We start from the raw sequence: 27,768 nt of genomic DNA on the forward strand, positions 1-27,768 counted from the left end.
ACCCTGATGCTGGGAGGGATTGGGGGCAGGAGGAGAAGGGGACAACAGAGGATGAGATGGCTGGATGGCATCACCGACTCAATGGACGTGAGTTTGGGTAAACTCTGGGAGTTGGTGATGAACAGGGAGGCCTGGTGTGCTGCAGTCCATGGGGTCGCAAAGAGCTGCTGACCGACTAACTGATACCGTGGCAGTGAGCTCAGGTGAGGCTGCGGCTGCAGGTGATCTGTGATCTGTGTTTTCCTCTGTGGAATGCTCTACCCTGGCGAGGAGCAGAAGGACGTAGGGTGTAGGTTATCCTCAAGAGGGCGTCTGTTCTAGCCCTGGGAACTGGGATGGAGCCGTGCACAAAACACTTAGTGAAATAGTAACAATAACAGCTGTCATTTATTACCCTTGATGTGCATGGCTTCCTGCCAAGTGCTTTAAGTGAAACATCACGTTTATTCCTACACCATTCTTGTAAGGTTTTTTTGCTAAGTCACTTCAGTCGTGTCTGACTCTGTGTGACCCCATAGACGGCAGCCCACCAGGCTCCCCCGTCCCTGGGATTCTCCAAGCAAGAACACTGGAGTGGTTGCCATTTCCTTCTCCAATGCATGAAAGTGAAGTCGCTCAGTCGTGTCCGACTCTTAGCGACCCCATGGACTGCAGCCCACCAGGCTCCTCCATCCATGGGATTTTCCAGGCAAGAGTACTGGAGTGGGGTGCCATTGCCTTCTCCATCTTGTGAGGTGGTGGTGGTTTAGTCGCTAATTCGTTCATCCCACTCTTGTGGCCTCATGGACTGTAGCCCTCCAGGCTCCTCTGTCCATGGGATTCTCCAGGCAAGAATACTGGAGTGGTTGCCTTTCTCTTCTCTAGGGGATCTTCCCCACCCAGGGATGTAACTCAGGTCTCCTGCATTGCAGGCAGATTCTTTACTGACTGAGCCACCAGGGATGCTCATTTCATCCGGTTTAGAGGTAAGAAAGCTGAGGCTCATACAGGTGAAGTTACTTACCCAAGGTTCCACAGTCAGTGATCTCGTGAACCCCTATCCGTCTCCCCTCACCCCGGCTCCCCCTCTATTTCTCCTAGAGTTTCCCATTGGAATCAAAAGTTCAGAAGGGCGGTGCTGACCTAACACGGGGCTCTTACTAACCTATGCTTCCTGTTGGAGGAGCTGTTCTTCAGGTTCAGATGAGGGCGCTGAGCTCCTGCCAGGTCAGAGTGGTGCCAGAGGTCCCCGGGTGGTCCTGGGAAGTTAATGCCCCTTGAAGATGCTTTAAGGAGGATGGCCGTGGGAGGGGAGGGCCAGGCAGAGTCAAGTACCTGGAGCCGTATCCCCGGGAACCCGGCGAGGAGGCCCCTGCCTGAGCTTAAGAACTGCAGAACCAGGCTCCTCCTTCATCCGCAGAACCCCAGCGGGATCTGACCCGCAGCTGGGAACCAATGCTTGGCCTCTGCTCCCTGACTGGGCAGAACCAGTGTCAACAGCGACACCGTGTGGCGGCGAGGAGCAATAGCAGCGGCAGTTTGCTGAAATTCAAGGTCAGGAATGCACTAGGACTCCCCCCACCGGAGTCCCCAGGGCTTTTGGAAAATTCAGAGTAAGGGAGGATCTCCAAGAAGAGCCATGAGGTTTTCCGTTAACCTCCCAGAGGGGGTGGGTCAGTTCCCATCAGTTAACTGTTCATTACATACAGATACAGGAAAGATGTGTCATTAAACATATTTTGGATTTTGAACCAAAAAACCGCAGATTGTGTCAGTATGAATCAACTTACTAGCTAAAAGTGTGCTTCTGAAATAGTGTGTGCGGGGCTGTCCCCGCCCACGAGGCACCGGTGGCTGCCTCGTGGGAGCCACCCACGAGGCACTCTCCACCCTTCTAGGGACCTGGCTCCTCGCAGGCAGGGCTCCTTGCCCTGGGCGCTGGTCAGGCAGCCACCAGCAGGGTCTCCTGGGCTCCCTTCCCCCGTCCTCGCTGCTCGCAACTGTGCATCAGGTGCATTTGCCCCCCCCCCCCCCATTAGCTCCTTGTCTGCATCCTGCCAGAGGCTCTCACTGCCCACCCACCCCCCCCACCTCTGCCCACGGCACATCTCAGCTCCTTGTTGATGGCTTCCGGAGCATGGCCTGCCCACCCGGGTCCTCCCCTCCGAGGTGTCCACGGTCACCTGGCCCCCCCACCCCCTTCCCCCAGCCATGTGCTCTTCCTTTCCTGTAAGGAAGCCAAGGACTTGGAGAGACAGCATGCGTGGGCTTTGCCTCCAGCGAAGGTGTCTGCTGAGGGCTTTCCCCAGAGTGCTCCGCGGTCAGACACTTTGAGAAACGAGCCCCTTCATCCTTTCCTGTAGACGCGTCCCAGAGAAAGACCGGCAGTGGAGAGCTGCTTGCCTTTAACCCAGAGACCCTGAGTGGGCCTCTCAAACCCCCAGTGGGCCTTCACCAGGCTCTGTTCAGGGTGATATGTGAGGACCTTCTTAGTGTCCTGGAGGCCACTAGAGAGCCCTCTGCTTGGAGCCCCTCCTGACACGGCCCCCGGACCCAGGCTGTAAACAGTAAATGCAAGAACTCATCTTCGCTTCATCTTTGATACGCACAGTGCCTGCTGCAGAGATGTTTGCTGGTTGTCATGGGTAGCCCTGGGGAGGGATGGCCCATCATGATCAAGCCAAGGGGCTGGGAGCTTTGAGCAGGCTGGGCCATCTACAGGGCAGATAACACAATTCCACCTTTCCAGCCTCTCTCACTGTCTGCGCCAGGACTGGAGCCAGAGTGGGGGGACTGAGGCCAGAAACGGGCTGAATGTGTCACTTCAGACCCAGAGCGGGCCTGGAAGTGGGCTTTGGCGGGGGGCGAGCTCTCTGACCCCTTTGCCTCTCCTTCCTCTCGGGGGTTCCCATCATGCTTGATGGGGCATGTCGGCACCTTCACAAAGAAATCTTTCAGAGCCTCCCCTGCCCCTGGTGCCCTGAACTGGGAGAATCTGTAAGGAAGCCAAGGACTTGGAGTGACAGCATGCATGGGCTGCACCCACCCCTGCCTCCAGGGAAGGTGTCCGCTGAGAGCTTTCCCCAGAGTGCTCCGCGGTCAGACACTTTGAGAACCGAGCCCCTTCATCCTGTCCTGGAGATGCGTCCCAGAGAAAGCCCCGCAGTGCAGAGAGCTGCTTGCATTTAGCTCAGAAACCCCCAGTGGGCCTCTAAAGCCTCCTAACATTGGGTAGAATACATTTCAGAGAATTTCACCTTAAAATCTCCAGCACAAGCAAATGCTTTTTCTTTTCTTAAATAAGAAAGTCACGGTCTCCCTCAGGAGTCTGTCTGATAGCCGGTAATTATTTCTAGGAGGATCACCTCACTTCTCAGCCCAATATTCAACAGGTTCAACTCAACAATGATCATTTCAGAATCTCCAAGATCCTCTGGATCTGACCAAGGAGAAGGGGCAACAGGCCTGGCGATCACGAGCCCAGGAGCGCCCTTGCTAGAGAGTGACGCCCTGTTCCCCGGGCAGCCGCAGGGCTCGGGTGCCTGGTTTGAACCCCTGTGCCCTGCTGGCGCGTGATGAACAAGCGAGGCAGTGCTGTTTGTGAGCCCCCCAGCCCAGAGCCCCCCTCGCCATCCTCCTCGTCGTGGCTTTGCCCCAGGCTGCCGCATACAGCCACTTCTGGAGAGGAGCCTTGCAGAGCCCTGAGTGGGCGCCTTGCCAGGACTCTGGAAGCAGGAGGGGAGCGCAGAAGGAAGGCCGCGGGCAGGGCCCTTTCGAGGCTGGCCTGGGGGGCACCCTGCTCTCTGTGGCCCAGAGCCCTCAGCCTGTCACAGAGGAGGAGCTGGCAGCTCAGAGAGGCTGCGGGAGTGCTCGGGTTGGCTCACCAGGCTCTGTCCAGGCTGAGGCCTGAGGACCTTCTTAGCCACGCAGGGGCGCTGCACTCTTGGGGGAAGAGTCCTCATCTTTACAGGATTTTGTGGGGGCCAGCACTGGCGGAGGGGCTCATCCTTCCCAACTGCCTGACTGTACCCGGCATTCATGGTGCTGGAGAGTCACAGGGGCTGATTTGGAAGGCAGCTGCCCCCAGCCCCCAGGAGGAGAATCGGGCTCTCGGGAATGGCTTACAGCCCAGGAGCCCCAGGTGAGTGGCAGCCCCACAAGGGGAAGGCGAGGCTGCAGGCTGGACCTCCCAGACTGGGTCCTGACTCTGCCTGACTGGTGAGGGAGCCACTGCACAGGCCTCAGTTTGCACACCTGCAGAATGGGGGCACTGACGCCTCAGCCGTACATGAGTCCCGTGCCAGGGATCCCTGGCAGCTGGTACTGCTAGAACAGCCGGCCTGGCCCTGGGAGGACCCCCGGAGCACTAAGATCCTGGGATGTGGCTCTGATGGGCCTGAGGCAGCAGGTGCCACCCCCGCCCAGCATTGCGTCCAGTGGCTCCCAGGGCCACGTCTGTCCTGGGGATCGTCCAGAGGGGAAACTCTGTACACAAGGGCCCGGCCCTTGTCTCAGGTCTCAGAAGGACTAGGGTAACTGCGTTCACTCACATCTCTGAAGAAGGTGAACGCACTCGGCGTGCACCTCCCGCCAGGGGGATCCACCCGCCAAAGTCCCCTGACCCCCTTCTGGGACGCTCACAGGGGACCACCTGGACTGCTGTGCCCAGGGGGGCGGGTGGACGGGGCAGGGCTATGCCTCGCATTTCACTTCTGCTCTGAGCGTGCTCCCTACAGCCCTGGGGGGGCCCGTGGCCCTCGTTACTGATGAGGACGTGGAGGCCCAAGGAGGTCATACGGCTGCCCAGGGTCACACGGCTGCCCAAGGTCGCATGCTGCCCAGGGTCACACGGCTGTCCAGGGTTGCACGGCTGCCCAGGGTCACACAGCTGGCTCAGGGCAGAGCGGAGATCCACCCGCAGGCCTGGGGCTCCTGAGTAGACACCGCTCACTACAGCATCTGAGAGGTGAGAGCCGAAGGAGGTGAGGAGCAAGTGAAGACACAGGGCGGTGTCCTCCGCGTGAGGCGCTCTCCTCAGTGACGCCTGTGCATGAACATGCTGGCACACGCATGCACACACATGCACATGCGTGCACAGGCACTGAATCCTCCAAGCAGGGACGATCATCACCCTTGCTTTACAGATAGGAAAGCTGAGGCATGGAGAGGTAAAGTAACTCTCCCAGGGTCACACAGCTGACGGATGTTGAACGTGGCATCCGAGAGAAACTGGAGTACACCTTGGGGCTGGCCGGGCGTCCTCAGGCTGCCAGGAGTGAGTGTTTCTTAACAGCCCGAGGAGAGGAGAAGCCTGAGAGGCAGAAGGAAGGGGTTCAGGAGGCTGTGCTGCAGCCCCACCCCCAAGCCCTGCCCCCGGCTGTAAGTTGCACACAAAGCAGGGGTGGGGAGGGGCTGCAGCTTAGGAGCCAGGACGTCTGGACGTGTAGCCCGGAGCCCCCTAAGTGCTAATGTGACAAGCCTCACCAAGATAAAGCAGTCCCTCTGCAGACGCCAGAGAGGGTGTGGGTAGCAAGAGCTCAGAGACGCCCAAAGCCTCGTGGGAGTGGATGGGGCTGGGGGTGCAGGCGGGGGGCTGGGAGAGGGAAGCAAAGGCGGGACCCTGGCTACAAGGTCAGTGGGCGCCCGGGGTCCAGCCGGCCGGAGGGATGCACACTGCTGCCCACTGCACGTCCCGTGAGGCCCTGCGGTTACTGCTGGCCCAGGGCTTGCCCTCCAGGGGGCTCAGGGAACTCGGGATTAGTCAGGGCTGATACCAGCGAGAAGAGAGAGGAAGGGAAATCACCTCCAGGGGCCATAAAGGCTCCGTAAGCCTAAACCAGGAGATTCTGCGGGGGCTGCTGTCTGACCCTGCAACCAGTCGCCCCGAGCTGCGGGGCAGCACGGAAGCCTCCAGCCCCGCGGGCTGCCTGCCAGGCCAGCAGCGTGCCCATCTCCCACCAGGGCTGCTGCCCCGGCCCTGCGCCAACCCAGGTGCCCAAGGCCCCAGCCGCTGCAGACTCGGAGGAAGTTCCGCTCCCTTCACCGCACAAGGGAGCCTCCCTTCTAGGTGGCTGGGGTCATGTGAGAAAAAACCTTCGGGGGCCACAGAAGTTCAAGATCTCCCAAGTCCCCCCCGCCGCGTGGATCCGGGGTATCTGTCAGTGGGAGGTGACACCAGGCCGCAGGCCTTTGGGAACACAGCGCCGTGGCCTGGGTCTGCAGGGAGAAGCACACTCCCCTGGGTCACACGTGGCCCCCAGGTGGCCTGGGTCTGCAGGGAGCTCACTCCCCTTGCTCACACGCGCGTCCCCTGGGTGGTCTGCGTCTGCAGGAAGAAGTGCACTCCCCTTGCTCACACGTATGCACCCCCCGCCGGGCCATCCACACGTCCCTATGAGGAAGGGTCCTCACCCCGAGTCCCTGGGAGGACGTGGGTTGGCAGCACCCCCGTGTCCCTCTCCTGTGGGTTCAGGATGCCCCAGGACCCTCCCGTCTGTCTCAGGAGGTTTCCACGGTTTAGAGAGTATCAGAGCTCTCTGCGTCTGGTCGAAACGTGATTACAACCACAGCCTCTACGGTCCCTTCCAGCTAGGACCTGGAGCCCACCCGGCCCTCTGCTGTGGGGTGGCAGCGCCCTGGGGGGCCCTGTGAGGAACATCTTGCTGCCTGCCCGCACACCCACCCGGACGGACTCCTCTGCACTCAGCTCCCTCTTCCAGAGGTCGCTTTAACCACTGCTCCCTCGGACCGCACGCCCTGTGTCTGCTGCCCCGCGGCCCCCTCTCCTCCCCGTCTCCCCTCTCCTCCCCGTCTCCCCTCTCAGCTGGGCAGCTCCCCTCCTGGGGCACCCCCGACCTCCGGTCACCCATCCCCCCTGCAGACAGTCTGGGTCTCTCTGTGTCCACAATGCCCCCGCCCTCTCCTGCCCTCTGCTTTCTCCTCCCTGAATCCTCGGGCCTGTGCCTCTGGGGACACTCTCCCTGGGGCGCTCCAGCCTGCTGTTCCTGTACTGCCTGTGTGCTTCGCTCCCCTAAAAGGCCCGTGCCTGCCGCGTGCCAGCCGCCTCCTGCAGGGCGGGCCCCTCTCCCGGTCCCCAGGGGTGTCCGCGCGTGTGGTCACACGAGTGCCCCAGGCTGATCAAAACAGGTGCTCTCACAGGCCACATCCACCGTCTAACGTCCGCACAGAGCAGCTCTGCAGAGGCCCTGGGCCGAAAATGTGAAACTTTTCTGTGCAGAGGCTTCCTTCGGCAGCGGGGTGAAAAGCCTAGGCCCTGAGTGCAGGGAACGTGGGGGTTGAGTGGGGACAGACCTCAGCTGACTGGACAGGGGGCCCTCACAGGGCACCTGCCACGTGCTTGGAACTAGTCAACCCCCTGGAGGTGACTCTTCATCCCCATTTTGCAGATGGGGAAACCGAGGCTCGGAGAGCTCGCGTGAGCTTAAGCAAGCCTGCGCTTGCACGAAGGCCAGGACGGGGAGCGCGACAGGAGGGCTGCTCTCGCCCTTGTTCTGTGCTGGACACGCGTGGCCTCTTGGCTCGTCTGACCCTCACCACAGTGCGACGAGGCAGGTACCATTTAACAGGTGATGGGGGAGGCCAGCCCAGCCGGCGGCCTGTGGTCCCTCAGCCCCTAAGAGACAGGGCTGTGATGAGACCCCGCCAGCCTGCCGCACCGCCGTCTGCAGCCCTGGGCCCAGCCTCCCCCGGCCCTCACCCCTCACCTGCAGCTCCTTTCCAGGACGTCTCCCGGGATGATCTCCACCCAGAAGGTCCACACGTCAGTCTCGGGGGACTGGCGGGCGGCAGGCAGTGGCCCGCAGGGTGAGTCCACGGACGGACCCCACTGGCAGTGATGCCCCCGGCTGCATGGCTGGCCCGTCTGTTGCCCTCGGCGTGGGCGCCTGCCCCCCCCCCCGCAGGTGGCTGAGCGTGCCCGGCCGGGTGCCAGGAGGCCGTTCCTTCTGGGCTGCTCCCCGCTCAGTGGCTCCGCTGCGGGACGGGGACTGGTTCTCCGGAAGGGCCTGCCGGCCCCTGCTGCGTCCTCGGCCGCCTCTGGCTGGCTCCCAGCCCGGCTCGGGAGCCAGGTACACTCTACTCGACTAAGCTTCAAACGGCGACACACCCAGAAGGGGAGGGCGGGGGGCGGGCTGGGGGCGCCTCTGATCTGGGATGGGCCCCGGGTTGGGGGAGAGGGGGCCGCCCCGCCTCCAATGATTGGCTCCTGCGTCCCAGGGACACACACACACGGCCCCAGCCCGAGCCTAGGGCTGTGGGGACGCTGTCCTCCAGGGCTGCCCACCCAGGGCTGAGGGAGGGACAACGCAGCCGGCCCGTGGCTGGAGAGCCTCTCAACCGGGCACCTGTGCAGCAGGAGGCCATGGACTGGGGCTCAGGGAGCGCCTGGCCGGGGACCCGGGAGGACGCAGGGCCTCCTGCGGGGAAGTCCTTGTGCTTAGGGGAAGACGGCCCTGTCTCCAGGGGGACTGCAGCGAGACCAGTTTGGGTGGGTGGTCACTGGGCATCCCCGGGACTGACCGGGAGCTAGGACAGTGGCCCCTCCAGGGATGCAGCTCCAGGACTGGGGACCACCTAGCACCCTGCCAGGACTCCCGGGCACCAAGCTGGCGGGGTTCTTGGAGGCCGCCCAGGCTGTCCTCCTCGGTGGTCAGTGGAGGAAGCTGGCACCCAGAGTGGACAGACGTGGCCTAGGCCAGGCTGCTGTGGCTTTGGGTCTGAGAGCCCAGCCCTGACATGGAGCCCACTGCCCTGGGGGGAGCCCCGTGTTCCGGCCCCTCCTTGCCACTCACCCCAGGCTGAGCCCCAAGCTGCTTCCTTGCGGACAGGCTTGCAGCACCCCTGAAGCCGCAGTGGGGAGACACATGTCACATTTGATGTAGACACAAATCACACCCACCAGGCACTTACACACCCACCCGTGACACGAGTTCCTCTTCCCGTCCTTCCAGCTGAGGAAACAGACACAGATCTTCCCAGGCCACGCAGCTGGGAGGGTCATCGCTGGGCCCAGACCAGGCAGTCTGGCCCAGTGCCACCAGGCCTGGCCGCTACACGACAAACCCTCTCCCGACTGGGGAAGCCCGGGCTTTCCGCGTCAGGGTCCGTGCGGAGACTGGTCTGAGCCCCGCTGCCGCGTCCAGCCAACAGAGCTGGACGAGACGTCCTCCCGGTACCCTGTCACCCACTAGGCCAACGGGGAGACGGCAGTCGAGAGGTGTCAGAGCCGACGACGGCCCGGAAGCCAACTGGTGCGGGGGTCCCAAGCCGGCGGGGCTGCACGTCGCTCCTTCCGGAATTTCTGAGCCCCTGGTACTCCCCTTACACGTGGCCACCTGCCCCCTTTCACACACCCTTCACGTTGACACTCACAAAGTCATGCAGTTTGTGCTGACGACGTTTTGACCTAATTTATTAACATGACCATATAACCGTTAGACTCCCAGGCATGACCTGGAGTTGCCTTGCACGAGCGGCGACACTCGGGGAACCAGGGGCTGGCTCCGGGTCCTCCCGTCTGTCTGGAGGGTGCGTCTGCGCTGGTCACACACAAGGGGCGGCGGGCCGGGCCAGGGTCCTGACGCCTGGGGGAGCCTCACCCACGGTGCCGCCCGGATGCAGGAGTCCCTCGGGTCAGCCCGCCTGCAGCCACTCGCTCCACACCCAGGGGAGGGCTGCAGCGTCCCCGCCCCCGGGAAGTTCAGAGCTCCCACAGGTGGGCCAGCAACGGGCCAGGGTGTCTGGAGCCCTAGGCCCCGATCTCTTGGCGAGGACGACCCTCTGGCAGGCACAGGCTGTGCCTGGCTGGGTGGGGGGGCATGCTGTCTTAGGGACGCCATGAGTGCAGGGTGGTTCCAGGTGTTTTACACACACAGTATTCCTTACACAGCCATGTAGAGAGAGGCAGAGCTGGGGCCTGCACCCACTTCTAACGCCCTGCCCACGTTTCTAGATGGAGGGCCTGGCCTTCTGGGGGTTTTCATCCTTGCCCCTCATCTGATGAGGCTGCAGGCTGCGGGATACTATGGAGGAGACAGGCTCAGACGTGAGGGACTGGAAGGGCTGAGCGGGGTCAGGAAGCCAGGTCCATCCTGCTTCTAGGCCGGCTCCGCCCACCCACCCTGCCAGCTCTCTGGCCCTCAGGAGTTGCCTGGCACCGGAGAAAAGGCCCTCAGGGATGGGCAGAGAAGCCAGATCCCGGCATCCCTCTCTGCACGCTCTCCAGCCCCCCAGACAGGGCAGTGGCCCTCAGGAGTCTGGGGAAGGAGCCAGCTCCTACCAGCACCGCCTGCTGGGGCACAGGGCCATCTGGGCACCTACAGCGGCACCCCCACCATGAGCCCATGTCTGGGGGCCATCAACACCCCTCCCAGGGTCTCAGGGGCCCCACCAGCAACTCCCACCAATCCACCTGGGGTTAAAGGCCAGGGAGGCAGGCAGACAAGGGCCTCAGTGAAGAATTCAGGCCCCAGGAAGGCTCCCTGAAGGCCTATCGGGGAACTGGGATCCCACGGGCTGTGAAGTGTAGCGGGTTTCCGGCCTTAGCATCTCAGCCAGTGGGAGCGCCACCCACCCAGATGAAGGGACTGAAGAGCCTCCCGTTTCTGGGAGAGGATGAGTTTACTTTCCGGACGTGCCGACTTTGACAGTCTCTGTGCTCCCCGAAGGGAGGGTCCAGCTGAAAGCCAGGCAGATGGTCTGGACCTGGGGGTCTAGTCTGGGCTAGAGATGGGCATTCTAGAATTCAGACCACAAAAGCACAGCTGAGAACAGTGTCAGGGAGAGAACTCAGACGTTAAACTGTAGATGGAGCTGAGCAGCCTGAGCAGGACCACCCGGAAAACTGCCGTATTGGCGAGAAAGACCCCTCACAGAGTAGTAGGGGGCCGGAGCGCTGAGCCAGGGACGTGCCCAGGGTCCCGCAGGGATGGTCACCAGCGCACCGGCCTGCGGAGGGCTCGGGTTGCGAGTGAGTGGGGATGGGGAGGGGACCCCCTGCAGTCAGAGGTGAGCATGGAGCCCGCGGATGGGTCTTTCAGGCAGGAGACGTGTGCGTGTTGATAGTCTGGAAGGGACGGGAAGCAGGACTAGTGTGGAGGTGATGGAAGTCCCAGGGAGAGGGGACAGCTGGGCTGGCTTTGAACAGGAGGGACATGCCACTTTCAGGATCAAAGCAAAGGAGTCAAGAAGCAGGAAGGAGACTTTGCAGGTGGGGGTAGCAGTCGGGGAGGACTTGCCGGGCGGGAGAGGGGGCAAGAAGCAGGAAGGTGGCCCAGGATTAACGCCAAGGGCTAAGAGCATCCTGGAGGGCTGGGAGACACGGTGCGGACCGTGAACCCGAGGGCCCTGCTCAGTCCTGTGAGAAGCACTGTGCTGCCCGGGGCCACAGGCCAGGCTGAACACCCACAGTGGGGGCTTCAGGGTAAGAATGGAGACAAGGAAGCAAGAGAACCAAGGTGCTGGGGCTGACCTGGGTGAGGAGCGGAGGTAGGGGCCCCGGAGCGGGCTGGGCCCACCCCCTCCCCCCGCCCCCTCCTGTATGGGATGACTGACCAGTAGTACTGGCTAAGAATCTGCCTTAGAAGGGACAGGCCACGCTCTCCAGTGTTCAAGGGCTTCCCTGGTGGCTCCAAAGGTTAAGAATCCACCTGCAATGCAGGAGACCTGGGTTTGGTCCCTAGGTCGGGAAGATCCCCTGGATAAGGGCATGGCAACTCACTCCAGTATTCTGGCCTGGAGAATCTCATGGACAGAGGGGCCTGGCTGACTACAGTCCATGGGGTCACAAAGAGTCGGACACGACTCAGCGACTGAGCGCTCGCGCATGCGCGCGCGCACACACACACACACACACACACACACACACACACACACGAGGCTCGGTCCCCAGGGCCAAACCCAACCCGTCTGTCTGTCCCAAGTGGCAACAACTGCCGGTCTGATGGGACACAAACAGGATTTCTGCACACAACCCCAGAACTCATCTCAGACGAACTGAAGAGTTCCATCTGGCGTCTGCAAGCTGGCTGCGGGGACCCTGCTCTGGGGTCACGCACAGGCCACCAAGGCACATCGGGGAGGGCGTCTGACAGCAGTTTGTGTGTTTAGTCCAAGTTCGTGGAGGGGCTGGGCTGCTGGCCGAATCCCCAGGGGAAGTGAAGAGGCACTCCTAAACATTTACGTATTTTTTCACGTATCGGGCTTCCTGACAGTCAACAGCAGCTGCCTGCCACAGACCAAACCTTTAAGACCATCAGGCAGGTCAGAGCACTTGCAGGACTCCACTGAGACTCAGGGACACAGGGGACACAGGGGACCCAGGCCCCCCCACGGTGGGTTACAGGGTATCTGGGAATCTGAGACGCCAGTTTCTGGACAGGTTATTCTTGATAAGCTGACCCATCCGTCTGCCAACCTGCGGAGAGTGTCCCCGTCGTCGAAGAATTATCAGGCTCACTGAGGCCCGCAAAGCAGCACATGACCTGGCCGGCGCCAAGCGTGTGCCAGGCCAACTGAGGACAAGGCCCTCCGCTGGCCACCTGCGGGCGCATGCCTCCCGCTCACCCACCATGAGCCTCCTGCTGGCCCAGGATCCTGGTCAAACCCGCCCCTCTGAACATCCCTCACTGGCTTCCAGTGCCAGCCTCATCGACACGTCACCCCACCCCCACCCCCCGGTACCTGCACTTGGCTCTGAACTTGGGCAAATCGCTGCCAACGGGAACGCCCACCTCACCAAGACCCCAGCTCAGGGCTCCACACCAGACTCAACACACCGACCCAGGCAGACCCCACGGGGGGATTCAAACAGATCCCATGGGCCTCCAGATCCTGTTTCTGCCGGACACGCCCCTCATGGCACGTCCCAGACCCGCGGTGGTGCCTCAGCCCTGGGGGCGCTGGCAGCCTCTCCTGGAGTGCAGCCTCCCCTGCAGGACCCGCTCTCAAGCACCAGCTGGTTTTCACTTGGGGACACGTGGTGGACAGAGGAGCCTGGGGCGCTGCAGTCCACGGGGTCACAGTGACTTAGCGACTGAACGATGAATAGTGGCTTCTCGGCGAGCACTGAGAATGGCATCTGTAAGGTGCTGACGTCAGAGGCTGTTCACTCAGGAGACTCAGGAACGAAACGCAAACTCGGGAGAGTGCCCGGGCCAGCCCACCCCTGCTCCTTGAGGGGACAGAGCCTAAGAGGAGCGGCCACCCCTGCTTCGGGCCCCTCCTGGGTCTGCCTGTAAAACACTGAGCTCTCAGAATCTCTTGAAATCCAAAGTGAGAAAAAAAAGACAATTTAATGATAGTGAGTAACCGAAGGACAGCGTCTCCATGCACAGGGACGCTGAAACTCAGGGACAAGTGACGATCTGAGGACCGGGGCCCAGGGGCTAGGGGCTACCGCGTGGCCTCGGGGTCCTGTGGTCCCACCAGTGGCTCAGCAACTGCAGCCTGCGGGGCAGGGACAGGGTTGGTGGGGGGCAGCCTGGTTTCCTGAGGTGGGAGCGGGGGCCCGGGCAGAGTGAGCAGCCCTGCACTCTGCCCACCCTCGTCAACGCAAGAAGAGTACGGGGGGAGAAGCCGGAACACAACCAGGGACCCTGAGGACCGGTGGGCTGAGCACCCAGCCCTCCCGGCAGGGCCGTCCCGAGGGCTGGGGGACCCGGTTGGGAGGCAGCTGCCGACGACCCAGCCCCCAGAGTCTGGAGCCGGGAGGGTGGTGCGTGGGCTGGGGTCGGGGGGCCCTGGCTGGCTGTGGTCCCCTCCCTTCCACCCTGAGACCACCGGAGCGGGGAGGCAGCGCCCTTCCTGGATCGCCCAGCTGAGCGTGACATTTCAAAAGGTGGAGAGAATGAAAGCTGCCCGGGGCTTTAAAGGGGGAGACGTGGAGGGCGGCACAGAGCTGGGAGAGCGGCCGGGCCGCGCCTAGCTGAGCATCTTGTGCCGGTCGAAGACGGTCTTCCGCTGCTCCTGCACCTGCAGCTTCCACCGCTGCTGCGCGCCCTCCACGCGCTCCAGGACCGTGTTCGCCCGGGACCCAAAGGCGGCGGCGGCCGCTGCAGAGCGCGCGTCCTGGGGGAAGGAGAGCAGGGGGTTTCAAACGCCTGACACGGAAGGGGTGCGGGGAGAGCAGCCCTCCAGTCCGGCCTCCCTGAGGGCCCTGCCAGCATGGGTCAACGGCTGCGGGGTGCGCGAGGGCTGCGGGAAGCAGGGCTCGGGCCAGGCCCAGCTGCACCCCAAGCATCCCTGACCCTCGAGGGGAGCACAGAGACAGCCTCAGGCCCGCCTGGTCAGCACAGGCTCAATCAGCTTGTCGTGTGAGGAAACGCACGCACGTGGCCCCGTGGCTGGGACCAGGCTGCAGGACACCCAGGCCGTGCTGGCCAGAGACAGCAGGGAGACCCCTGGGACTGCTCTGCGGGGCCGGGACCCCAGCCCACTCCTGGAAGGAGAGTGTCCGGCAGAGGCGGCGTTGGGGGCCCGCCCTGCATGCCCTCCGGAGCCCCTCCGCCCACCCCAGCCCACCCCCACCGCCGCCCTCACGCTGTGGCTGTCGTCAAAAGCAGCGTGGTCCCCTAATTACCACCTCTCTGCCTCTGAGGCTCCAGGGCCCGCGCATTTCCTGCAGGACCCGAGCTGATCTTTGGGGGAATTAGAGCTGAGGGCCAGGCCCACAGCCCGGGGGATTTCCTCCCCAGCTCTGCCTGCCTCTCATCCCCTGCCACACATCTCTTAAGGGATTAGCACACCTCTCCAAGCCCAGAGCCGCCCAGTAAATGCAACTCTGCTGCTAATGCCCCGAGCTGGCACGGCTTCTGTCACCACGCAGCTGCCAGGCAGGGGGCGGGGGTGGAGAGTGGGGGTGAGGGGATAGCAGGCCGAGCACCAGCAGGAGGGGTGAGGCTGGTGGGCCAGCCCCAGGGGAGCCAGAGACGGGCACTGCCCCCCGAGCCCGCGGCCCTGGACCCTGAGGAAGGCGCTCGGCCTGGCTGGGTGAGGACCGGGGCCACAGGGCCGAGTGGGCGGCGTCTCAGGACCCCTGGGTTCTGGGCCTGGGCCCCGAGGGGTACGCTCTCCACCCCCAGCCACTCAGCAGCTGCGTGTCCCTAACAAGCGACCTTACTTCCCCCAGCTCCAGCTTGATAAAGCCCGTCTTCTTCAACTCGACTAAACCGTCGGCAGGAATCACACGCACAGGGCGATCCAGCACGGGTGTGTGTGCGCGCGCGCGCACACACACACAGCCTCACAACCCTAACCGGCGTCCGGTACGGCGGTTACACACCGGCCGCCGGAGCTGCAGCCCGCAGCTCGGTGTTCCTGCTCCCGGCAGTCCAGGGTGGGAGCACGGCCGTGGACTCAAACCCGCCTCTGCACCTGGGCTCTGACGGGGAGCACAGCGCCGAGCCCCACCGTCCTCTGACCCTGCTCCCCACCGCGGACGGCGCTGCAGGATGTCTTCTCAGAGACAGTGAGCATGGTGGTTAGCAGCCCCTGGCAGATTGCAAGTGCTCAATTCACAGCAGGAACTGTCAGCGTGAGGCCCACTCTGGGAGCCCCCAGGCAGGGGCCGGGGACAGCCACCTCTCAGGTCCCTCCTTCCGGGCTCAGGACCAGGCTCTGTGTGCACGTATAGATGAGGGGCTGCTGAAGGCCACCATGAGAGGCGGTGGGCCCCCGGGGACCGAGCCACACCGGCTCCGGGGACCCAGGGACCCTCACCCTGCTCGCCCGCCCATCCCCGCATCCCTTCTGGGAGCCGGGGCAGGCCATCCCCAAGCCAGGTGCTCCCCTGTCCCGTCCTTGGGGGGCAGAGGGAGCCAAGAGCGGGGCATTAAGCCAGCACATCCCCGTTAAGTCTTGATAAACAGCTCCTCAGCGGGAGAGCTGCAGCTGAACAGCTCTGCACTTCCATTGCTAACAGTCGGATAGTGGGAATTAGAGACACCACACCTGTCCTAGAGATGCCCAGAGCAGGACAGATGGACTTGTGCTACCACGCCAGAGCTGGGCATCTGAGCACTGAGGACACGAGGGGAGCCCCACTGACCAGGAGGAAAGCGGGCGGCAGGACGGGCATCCCGGGTGCCCGATGCACCGTGGCGCGTCACCTGCACCCTCCCCAGGCTCGGAGACCGACCCGTCCGCGGCTCTGGAGGCCAAGCACCTGCTGCCCAAGGTCACAGCAGACTTGAACCCGTGCGTCCTGAGCCCCGCACTCAAGCCCTCGGGCTGGCCTCCCTGGCCCCGGGTCTCTGGCCTCGCTGTGCCCGGTGACCACCCGCAGCCAGGCCTCCCCTCCAGCAGTCAGGGTGCTGCTTCGTGTTGGGGCCCCACGACCCAACACGGTGGGTTGGGTCTCCTTCTCAAGGCTGCATAGACGCCAATAGAGTCGCCCACACGGCACTGCAGCAGCTACGCTGGGACAGGAGCTCAGACTTGCAGGACTGACCGGGTTAAACCCCAGGACGGCCTGTGCAGAGCAGGCTCCACCCGTGACCACAACCCCAGCACTGATGCATCCCCAGCGGCCAGGCCGTGAGGTGCTGACAGCCCACTGGCCCTGCCCTGGCCACTCTGGGCTCAGCAGGCCAGCACCCTGCCTGTCTCGGGCTCCCCTCCGCCCAGCAGAGGGCTGCTCAGAGGCCGGGGTCCCCAGCTGTCAGCATGGTCATGTCCTCCACAAGCCCCTCTCCCTCCCCCGTGCGGGCTGCGATCTCAGGGGACCCTCAGAGCTCAGGCCCACGCTGCGAAGTGCAGAAACCCTCCCTCCTGTCTTCAAAGGGGCCCAAACTGCACATGTGACGCGGCCCTGTTTGCCATCTCTGCCCAGCAAACAGGATGGCTTCCTCCTTTCAAAGGGCGTCTGAGCCCAGGGATTACTGCCGATGCCGCTGGAATCCCAGGGAGGCAGCGCCCCGCGCCGGGCCCACCGAGGCTCGCCGGCGCCTTCAAAGGCAGCGAGGCTTTCATCTCCTGCAGGCAGTGGGCAAGGCCTCCCCTTCCTGCTCATCCTTGAGCCCCAGGGCAGGAGCTCCCGGCTACAGGAATGGGGCACCCAACCAAGGGGCACCCATCCTGGGATGTGATGGACCCGCCCATCTCACCTTTGACCTCTGACTCCCAGAGTGGGGGCGGGTAGCCTTCGCCCCAAGGTCACTGAGTTGCTCAGACCTAGGGCTTTTCTTCCTCTTGGGATGAAGGCTGGCTCCCAGCGTCAGGGGGACCCCATCCTTGCAAGGGGCGTGCTCTTCAGACCCCAGTCACCTGGACACACAGCCTGAGCCTGGCAGGCCCTCCTCCCTGAGCCTACGTGCAATGTACAGCGGGCGACACCCCCGTACCCACTCACTCAGCCGCAGCGCCCTCAGCACTCGAGCACCCCGCCCCGGAGCCCCACGGCCAGGAAGCCCTCGCCCACTGACACCCAGAGAAAAGGAGGCCCCCACCTCCTGCCTGTCAGGAGCCCCCCAGGCACCCAGCCCCCCCATGCCCATCTCCTAACATCCATCCTGCAACCCCACTGGGCTCAGCCTGAGGTCTGTGCACCCACATGGGCACCTGCAGCACCCAGGGCCAGTGAGAGGGAGAGAAAGGGGACAGGAGGGCCGGGGCACCGGGACAGGGCACACAGAGCCGCGCGGGCCGCCCACCCCTGGGGCCCTGCAGCCCCGAGGCACGCATTCCGGGAGGCAGCGGGGTGTGTAATCATCGCCCATCTCTCAGCCGCTCCCCGGCCAGGACTGCAATTACTGCCTCCCCCTAATCGCCTGGTGCTCAGCCGCGGGCTCCTCCCCAGCAGAGCTGCTATTACCGCACATTAATCACCAGGTAGGTGCTCAAGGCTTCCTCCTGGACGTGGACCACCCAACTGCCAGCTCCGCCACCTCCCGGCCCGGCTCCACCTTGCTAAGCACGTGTCAGCAGGAGGCCGGGGGCGCGCACCCTGGAGGGGCCAGGAGGCCCAAGGACCCGCCGGGGCCCCACCCAGCCAGGACCTCACCCTGCCGGGACCTCACTCTGAGGTCCCAGCCCCAGACCTCTTGGGTGGGGACCTGCCCTTCCCTGCTCCGGGCACACACTGCATGGGACGCTCTCAAGGGGGCCAGGCCGGTGGCGGGGCAGCCTAAGCCTGGTGCCCCAAGTGACCACTCACCCCCTCACCAGAGCCCCACCGCCCCGGCTCACCCCATCTCTGCAAGAGGAGGCTCTCCGACCTGGCACTAACCTCCCGGCTCTGGTCCTTCTGCCCTGGTTTTATGTAAACCAGGCTGAGGCCGAGCTCCATGCAACACCCTGGAGGAAGGCTCTCACGCATCTTCTTCAGCCTGGGCTTGCTTTTCTTTCACGCTAAACAACTTTCCCCGGACTCAGTGAGACCCTCTACCACCAGATGGCCCTGGTACAGCTCCCTGGGAATGCATGGCCCAGTCCCTGACCCGCCCCCGCCCCATGAACGCAAGAGCATCTCCTGAAGCAGCGGGCAGCCTGTGGCAGCCCGACCCCAGGGCCTGAGGCGTCCTGAGCTCCGCCCCCTGCAGGCGCTGGGGCTCCTCCCTCACCCGTCTCGGGCACAGGTGTGACGTCTCGGGCACAGGTGTGACCGTGCAGGCCCGAGGGGCGTGCCCCAGGGGCACGGGCCAGGAGTCCCCGGCATCGTCAGCGCCCTGCGCCCGGCATGACCTGCCCTCACGCCCACAAAGAGCTGCCAGGCCTCCTCTGTCCCCCTGGGCTCTGCTGACTCTCCAGGCGCCCGCTCCAGGCCCACTGTCAGCCGGACACTAGGCCTGAGCGCCCACGTGTCGGCGGGCTCACTGCCCCTCTGCCAGTGCGCTGAGGCTGCCTGACGCCAGGTCAGTGGAGCTCAGGGCGGCCCCGCTGCGCCTGGGAGGGCAAAGGGCAGCCCTCCCTGAGGAAACACTGCAGAAGGGAGAACGCTGAGTGGAGAAGAGTGAATGGGGCCCGGAGGCTGCGGGGGGCAGGGGGCCGGCAGGGCCCGTACCTCACTCTCCTCCTCGTTGTGCAGCCGCTCGGTGTAGGCGTCCGGCTTCCGGATCAGAGGGTCCACCAGCATCAGGAAGGCCATGTAGAGCAGGAGGGCGCCCACCACCGACAGGTAGATGACGATGATGACCTGTGCACAGGAGAGACCCAGCCGCCCCGTGGACTGCGGGCCGTGTGGCCTCCACTGGTGCCTGCAGACGGGCCCGGAGACCTCGGATGTGGAGAGACGACGCGCCCCACCTTCACTGACCACGCCCTCGATGGAGGGGACCCCACGAGAACCGCCCGTCCTCTGGCAGCACCAAGGTGACAGACGATGAGGACTCAGCAGTGCTGCCAAATTCTTGAGGGCTCTTTCCTGACACTATTATTTCTAGACGCTTCACAGCACACGCAGAAATACGCTTCAAGGCTGGCTGGACCAGGAGACGCTTATGCTGGAAACCAGCAAGCACAGCCTGGCTCACCACGGTAGGGGTGGAGTGGGAGGAGACAGCCTGCCTGGAGCAGAGGCAGGGGCCAGGGACCAGGCCTCTCCCAGCCTCCCACCAGCTCTGCTGAGTTCACCCAGTGATCCACTGGAACAGGGTTCAGGGGCATCAAAGGGGGCGTCTGGGACCCGTCCTGCCAGGCCTGCAGCTTTGGTGTTGCTCTGGAAGTTTAACCAGACTGGGGGCTCCAGAGGGCAGCTACCTCCTCTCCCAGTATGGTGCATGGTGCCCGGGGCACAACGGGAACCCTGAAAGTGTCTGCTGAACAAATGGCAGGAGGGAAGGGGAAAAGGGAAAAGTAGGGGGAGGAGTCTCCAGCCCCTCTCCCGGGTCCCCCTGCAACTACAATGGTGTCAGAGGGGAGAGCCGCTCTGAAAGGGGATGGGGATGAGGATCCAGAAGGAAGCGAGAAGCTGGGAGGTCAGGGCACAGCTGTGCAGGGGCGGGGCCACAGCTGTGGAGGGGCAGGGGCCTGTGCTGGTGGGTGGGGCTGCGCGGTGGGCGGGGCAGGCCAGGCACCTTGATGGTGGTGGTGCTCCGCTCCTCGTACTTGCACTCGCACAGCAGGCAGTAGGCCTCCACGTCGTGGCCCGGCACTGGCATGGGCTCCACCACGTGCAGGCAGTTGCTGCAACAGACAGAGGGCTGTGGGGGGCCAGGCGCAGCGTGGGAGGGAGGGTTCCCCAGGGAGGGCAGGGTCTTTGATGGGTTGGGGTGGGCAGACCCCTTTCCCAACCCACAGCCTCAGGGCCCTTGCCCTCTGTGACTCACCGGGTGAAGGTCCCACTGGCATAAACTCCACCGCCCCCCACCTCCAGCCCCGAGGGTCCAAGATCTGTCCCTGCCGCAGACAGTGCCTCCACTAGCCCCTCCTCTGGCCAGGTCAGACCAGGAGCCACAACTGACCCATGAATTCACCAAACTGCCCACCAGTGACTTGGCCTCCTTCCAGGTCTCTGAACCCCACTTCCCTACCCCCTCCCACTGCTGTCTCAGCCGGGGGCCCTGCCGACATGACCATGCCCCGGGCCTGACCCTGACCATGTCCTGGCCTGACCCTTCCGGGGAGCTGCAGGGGTACTGCCAGATGACCCTCTAGGCCCTTCCAGCTCTGACCTGAATCCTTGAAATCAATCAGCCTGTCCTGAGCTGCCCAGGGCCCCTTAGGCTGGGGCTGGGTTTCTGGCAGAGGCACCAACAGTGTGGGATGGCATGTCCTCCACTGCCTCTGTGCCCTCAAAAGTCCAGTATGTGGTGTGATTTTACGTAAACCCCTGATGACTCCAGTTCTCGAGCTGGGCGTGTGGCTCCCTACTCTAACTCAACGCAGCACCGAGGGAGGGGCCGACAGACGGACGGGGTCAGGCCCACTCCCGGCACTGGGTCATCACCCCTGGGACCTCTCATCTCAGAGGCCAGCCTCCCGAGGCCTGACTCCTCCCTGGGTCTGGGAGGTCACTCTGGCAGGTCAGTAGGATTTATGGGTTCCCCACAAGGGATGTGTTCTCCCCCAGAGAACTGGTGAAACCGTGACATGTCCCTTTAGGGGGAACAGTTACGACACCTTAGGGGAGAGGGTCACAGAGGGGCAAGCTGGCTCAAGGCTCTTTCCTGCAGCTGATGTGCGTAACTCCTCTGGGGCTCGGAGTCCTCACAGACAGAGCAGGCTGAACTATGCTCCCTGGGGCACCCTGGGCCCTCCTGCCGGAGGCTGGAGGGAGGGCAGTCCTGACTGCTTCACAGTGTTTCCAAAACAGACTTGTTTGAAAAAAGGTTCTCTTTTTAGAAATATGCAAGACTCGCCCTAGCCAGCTTCTCCGGTGATTTGCTTCTCCGGGACTGCCCTACCCTCAGGGTGAAGGTTTCGGGGTCTCTGCCCCTTGCAGGGACAGGAACCCCCACAAGATGGCAGAGCGCGGGCAACACAGGAACAGACCTGCACAGCGCAGACGCCCAGGCTTCACCTGCTCAACCAGGGGAGCGCACAGGCGTCCTCCCGCGGCGGAGGGGCCCGTGGGAGGCCTGAGGACACGGCTGGGCTCCTCTGGCCCTGGCACCAGGGTCGAGGATCCCAGGGCCAGGCCCCACTCCTCCTGAAGGGACTCCAGGCAACCTGCGATGCCTCCCCTCGTGACAGCCCACGGCCAGGGTCACGGGGTCCCAGAACCCTGGGGTCTAATGTCCCAGCATGTTTCCACCCACCAGCCTTCATGGAACTGGAGCCCCCTAACACTGACTTCTCAGAAAGATGAACCGCAGCCCGAGAGGTCCAGGTAGGACCCTGTCCTCCAGGGGAATTTACGTTTTCAAGCCTTACTCTCGCCCCAGGGCCTGAGGGGTGTAGCCTTATTACCTGGTGTCAGACTGGGACAGTCTATCCATTTATTCCTGATGTCATTTGAATGAAAACCACAAGATACAAAGGGACTTCCCTGGTGGCTCAGACAAAGAAGAATCTGCCTACAATGCAAGATACTCGGGTTTGATCCCTGGGTTGGGAAGATTCCCTGGGGAAGAAAATGACGACTCACTCCAGTATTCTTGCCCGGAGAATCCCATGCACAGAAGAGCCTAGTGGGCTATCGCCATGGGGTCACAGAGTTGGACACGACTTAGTGACTTAACAGCAATGACAACCCACAGAAAGCATCGACTCTCCCTGGTCTGTCAGAAGGCTGGCCCGCTACACTGGCAGTGCCCACATCATCTCTGCTCTTTGCTCTTAACAAACACTCCTTTCTACAAGACTCTGTGTCTGGAAATTCTTCTCTAACTGCCACAACATACATTACTATCAGCCAACATTTATACAGCACTCACCACGTGCCAGAGACTGCTCTAAGTGCTATACTCGACATGCACCGCACAAGCATGCGTACACCCACACACACTCTTCAATACTCAAAATACTGCCACCACTTCACAGATGAGGAAACGGAATAAACCAGGGATTAAGTAACCAGTTTCCCAATGAACAAGGGGCAGAGCTGTGTTTGAAGGAGGGCAGGCTGGATCTAGGGTCTGCATCTGACCAGAATGGTTCTCAGAAGATCACACACTCTGAGGACTCAGGATGGGCGGGATGGTCACACCCCCACGTGCTCTCTGGGCCACGGCTGTGTCACAGCTGCTGTGCCCCAACCCCCCGCAGTCACTGAATCCCAGTCTTTTGCGGTGGGGGGGCAGGGGGAATCAACTGTCCAGCGTGGTGACTACAGTTAACAACACTGTATTATATACACAGGAGAGCTGCTAAGAGAGTAGATCCTAAACCATCTACCACCCCCCAGCCCCGGACAGTAACCCTGCGAGGCAACGGAGGTGTTATCTAACCTCACTCCACAATACGTGTGTATCAAGTCCCCATCCATCGAAACCTCACACAACGCTGTATGTCTGATTTATCTCAGTAAAGCTGGGAACAACAAGAAGAACCCAAAAATCTCAAGGGAGGGGGTGCTGGTACTCTTCATTCTCTCAAAGCGCCTTGGGGGTCCTGGGCCGCCCCCCATGTGAGCGTACCCCATCCCAGGCCCCTGTGCTCAGAGCCCTCAGGATGAGGCGCCCCAGCTCCTGACACAGCCTGGATGAGGCCCCTCACAGCACACTGAAATCTGGTCCCCTGGCGCTCGCCTCACCAGCCCAGTCCTGACCCAGCACACGGAGCCCCCCAGAGTACACCACCACCCCCCGCCCTTTCAGACACCTGTGCCCCCAAGGCCTCTCCTTTCAACTAAGTTCCTTAAACCACTCTTCCCAGGACAGCATGTTCAAACTTCCCTTCAACAAGCAGGCCTCCTTTCTCTGAATGAATGCTTATTTCCCTCTTTTTTGAAGTGAGGCATCCAGAAGTGGATTCAAGACTCCAGGAGCAGAATGGACATGCTCTCTGAGCGTCAGTCTCTGCAGTTATAGTGGGAGCACTGCCTCACAAGGCGGTTATGACACCGGCACCAAAGAACACAGCTAACAGAGCGTCAAGAAAACTCCCACCGTATGTGACCCTAAAACCTCTCTCTCCCAACATGTTACCATTCTGCAGGCGTGAACAACCAAATCAAAGCAAGACCCACTCCTCGGACCAGGAACCCCTCAGCTAGAATTAAAGACATCTGGATCTTATTTCCAATCAAATGTGTGACCAGGGACAAAATATTCTTTTGTAAGGCTCTCCATGGAAATGGGGGAGCAAGCTTATCCTCTGGGGGTCCACAAGGCCCAGTCGGCACCCACAACCTCAAGGGCCAGCCTGGGCAACGCCTTACCAGTCCTTCTGTGACACATTCTGGTTGTAAATGTGCCCGCTGATGTTCCTGTACGGCGGACAGATGCATTTACAACGGATATCTTCAGAACTCTGTAAGAGAATTCAAGGGTCAGGTGGGCAGGGCCGCTGGCTTCAAGTTCTAGCAAGACTCTCAACCTTCAGTTCCCTCTTCCATAAAGTGACCGCATGAACGCTCCTGACCTTCTCCCAGGCCCAAGTTCAGCAGGAGTGACATCCGGAGGAAGGCTGCTACACCACAGGGTCCTCAAGAAACTGTCTGGGGCTGCAAAGGGTACTCACGGCTTCGGGGAGGGGCAAGCAAGGCGGCAGCCCTTGCCCTGGGCCTCATGCCTGTGTGTACCGGGTCCAGCAGGCTTAGTGGCCCGCCTCTTCTCCCCACCCCTCCAACATCTTAGGTAAGGATCAGGGAAGGGGAAGGCTGGGGTGGACCCCAGGAAGCGGACGTGGCAGTGGAAACACTAGCAAACCCTCTGGAAGTTCTCCCACTCTGGAACAGGTCAGAGACAACAACACAGAATTTTCATTCCAGTTAGGAATTGCCCAGAGGAACTGGAAGCAAACCACAGACTCAAGATTAAAAGCCTCAGTGATTTTCACAATCTCAAATTCCAGAGACCTACTCAAACCCAGCTCTGGGCCATTACCCCTAAGAATGAAAGAGATCTCCAATCCCTGCTCAGAGGTGGGGCCTCTCCACCCAGAAACCTGCCTCTGCACAAACCTCACACTGCTTACGTTACACCCGCTGCTTAGGCGACTGGAAGCTCCCCGTACAGCGGTGCTAATGGCACCAGCCCAAAGGCGTCCAAGAGCAAAGGAAGGTACGGAGCCCCTAGACGGCTGGCCCAAGCACAGGACCCTGGCTGGAACTCCACCTTGCGCGTTTCAGATCCAGACGTGGGCCTCGCAGACCACCCCGCCCCAGGGGCCTGCGGCCTAGGCCCGAGAGAGCACGCCCCCGCCCCGTCACGGCCCGCAGGGCACCGAGGGGCCGGGCTGGGGCAGTAGCCCCTCCGCCCTCCTCCGAGACGCCTGGGCGCGGGCAAGATTGGCTGTGCATGGGCGCCGCACCTTGTTGGCTTGGGCTGGGGGAACCAGCAGACTTCCGACCACGGCCACCACACACAGGAGCTTCATGCTTCTCGGGCCTTCACGGGGCCGGCAAGATCCCCCACCTGGAAAAGAAATACGCAGGCGGGGAAGGGGCGGATGAACACACGGCACCCTCGGCCCCGGAGTAAACCGGCCTGCTCCGGCACGGGAAGAGGGCGGGGGCTGGGCCCGGGGTCCTAGGCCTGCCAAGCCCGGCCGCTCAGGCGCTTCCCTCTCGCCCGGGCCTCGGTCTCCCACTGCCCACTGGGCGGGCTCAGCGGCGGGGCCTCCTGGGAGGGAGGGAGGGCCTCGGGTCTCCGGGACGAGGCCGGCGGGCGACCCCTGCCTCGCGTCTCCCCGCCTTCCCCGATCGCCGCCCGCGGCTCCTCCCCCAGGGCGGAGGAGACCCTGGGGCGCTGAGTCTCCGAGCCCCGATCCCACGACCCGGCCGCGGATCCGGGACCCCAGGACCCCCGCGCCCCCTCCCCCAACGCGCCCCTGCTAACCTGCAAGCCCCGCCGCGGCGGCACAAGACCCGGCTGGCCCCGCCCCCACTCTTCTATTGGCTGCCGGGGCGACCGCTCAACGCTACCTGGCTGTCTCCAAGGCAACAAGGCCCGCCTCCGCCGGAGCGCCGAGGCTCCGCGCAAGGGAGAGGGAAGCATTTCTCAACCTGACCAAACAGGAAAAGGGAGCGTCGGCCAAGCGAACGAGCAGCGGGAGGGGACTGGCCTCCTTGCAGCAGCAGAATTCCACCGCCGAGGTCGCCCCCTTGCAGTATTTAAAAGCCGGGGTTCTGGAGAGGACCTGGGCTGTCCAGTCTTGCCGATTTATAGACAAAGGACTTGATAAACAACGACAACAATAAAAGCAGATTCAAGGGCTGTCTCCGCAATGACAATCCGGAAATGGTATTTGAGTCGCATCTTTGCTGCAGAGGCGGCCCACCCCTTCCTTCTCCCATAGGAGGAGGGACCAGGGCGGCAAGGCGGGGCTGGACCCGTGAAGGGTGCGCCCCCGCAGCTCCCAGCCTTGTCCCCTGCCCTGTGCGGGTTCTGGACCCCGCAGGCGGGGGCAGGGTGTGCGGGAGGCGAGGGTGGGAGGTGGACTTCTGGGCCGCTGAGGGGCAGGGTTGAGCTCGGTCCAGCAGCAAAGGAAAGAGAGGACTTCTCCCAGTCTGGGACGCCGCCCCCGGTGTAGACGCCTGGGCTTTGGCCCTGCTCTGCCACTAAGTGGTGGTGTGAACCTGGAAGACACTCCCCGCCTCAGCTTCCTTGTCTGTGAAATGCTTTGTTTGGATGCAAAGACCCTTTCAGGCCCTGTATTGGGATTCCGGGGTTGAGGGGCGGGGGTGCTTATGTGGCCTGCATGGGGCCAGCTGGGTCCAGGCGGCCTGAGGTGGTCCGCCCCAGCCTGCTGCGGGCACTGTGGACAGGGTGGGCGCTTCCTGTGGGGGTCGTTGGGCTTGTGTTGGTTCCTCCTGCTGATCGGTGTCCCTCCCTGTATCCTCAGCACCTGCAGGGTCCCTGTGTCCGGGATTGGGTAGAATTTTAAGTCCTCCCAGCAGGAGGACCTGGGGAGGCACCCGATCCTAGTTCTTCCCTTCCTAGTTACGGGAATTGGGGTGTTTGGCTTATCCTTTAGGGAGCCTCTGTGTCCACATCCATTAAATGTGCATAAAGTGACCTACTTTCACAGTATAATGAGTCTACCTGTGAAAAGCACTTGGAACAGTGGGGGCTCTCTCAATGGAGACCTCAGCTCATTCTGGAGGTCAGAGTGGCTGCTTTGGGGAGGAGGCTGGGGCAGAGAGAGAATGCCTGTCATATGGGGGCAGGAGGGACAGTTTAGGCCCTGGAAAAACACCTTGTCTACACCCATGACTCAAGCACAAGGACCACCAAGACTCGTTACTGGCTTTGAAGTTGGGGGAGATGAGTCCACCTTGTGGGCCTGAGTCCTGAGCCTGTGAGTCTGCACTAATCCCAGTTAGCATCAGACACCCAGTGGGCATTGAGGAATTGCTTGCTTTGTGGAAACCCACACATCTGGTAACAGAAGTGTTGATTTAAACGCCTAAGTACAGTAAGGGATACAGGAGTGTGTTCCCCATTTTCACATCCCCTTTACACTCTTCAAAATTATTGAGGACCCCAAAAACCTTTGTGTATATGGTCATATCTATCAATATTTATAGCATTAAAATTACAACAAATTTCACAAGTATTTGTTTTAAAGTGACAGTAATAGGACTTCTCTGGTGGTCCAGTGGCTGTGAATCCGCCTGCCAATCCAGGAGACACAGGTTCCTGGTCCCTGGTCCAGGAAGATTCCACATACTGTGGAGCAGCTCAGCCCATGCACCGCAGCTACTGAGCCTGAGCTCTGGAGCCTGCACACCACACCTGCTGAACCTACGCCGCAGCTGCTGAGGCCATGAGCTGCAGCCTCTGAAGCCTGTGCACCTAGAGCCCGTGCACGTCCAGAGCGCAGCCCCGGCTGCAGCTGGAGAAAGCCTGCACGCGGCAACGGAGATCCAGCGCAGCCAAAAGTAATAAAATCAATAAACAGCTTTCTAAAAACTTACATTTTCCAAAAGGAAAAAAGTCAAGTGAGAAGAGTGGCATTGTTTGACCCTTTTTGGTAAACCTTCTCCGCGTCTGGTTCAGTGGGAGACGGCTGGGTTCACACACGTGCTGCTGCTCTCAGCCCCTTGTGAGGTCACATGTCACCCGCCCTCTGGGAAAGAGCGCGGTGCGCTTGCAGCGCAATGAGGGTTAGCAAGGCAAATCCCCTCTTAGAATTGCTAGGAAAACAGTTTGATCTCCCCAGAAGAGCCTTAGGAATGCCCTGGGCCCTCAGATCGCACTGTGAACACTGCTCATACCCAAGCCCCAGACT

General features: G+C 62.1%; 1 protein-coding gene across 3 annotated transcripts; it reads right to left on the bottom strand.

The window, feature by feature from the left end:
* Positions 1-13,270: 13,270 nt before the first annotated feature.
* Positions 13,271-25,813, bottom strand: TMEM9 (transmembrane protein 9). Of its 3 annotated transcripts, none has more exons than XM_061383749.1 (6): positions 25,460-25,813; positions 24,847-24,950; positions 23,753-23,844; positions 20,007-20,115; positions 18,995-19,126; positions 13,271-14,064 (listed from the first exon to the last, which is right to left on the bottom strand). In XM_061383749.1, exons 1-6 carry the CDS (start codon positions 25,530-25,532, stop codon positions 13,918-13,920), a joined length of 657 nt encoding a protein of 218 aa, XP_061239733.1. In that variant the 5' UTR covers positions 25,533-25,813; the 3' UTR covers positions 13,271-13,917. The 3 variants fall into 3 exon arrangements, with proteins under 3 accessions (XP_061239733.1, XP_061239735.1, XP_061239736.1); XM_061383751.1 differs by lacking the exon at positions 25,460-25,813 and adding an exon at positions 25,374-25,436; XM_061383752.1 differs by lacking the exon at positions 25,460-25,813 and adding an exon at positions 25,378-25,395.
* Between the last annotated feature and the right edge of the window lie 1,955 nt (positions 25,814-27,768).

The sequence above is a fragment of the Bos javanicus genome, chromosome 16, assembly GCF_032452875.1.
Source record: "Bos javanicus breed banteng chromosome 16, ARS-OSU_banteng_1.0, whole genome shotgun sequence".
NCBI lineage: Eukaryota > Metazoa > Chordata > Mammalia > Artiodactyla > Bovidae > Bos > Bos javanicus.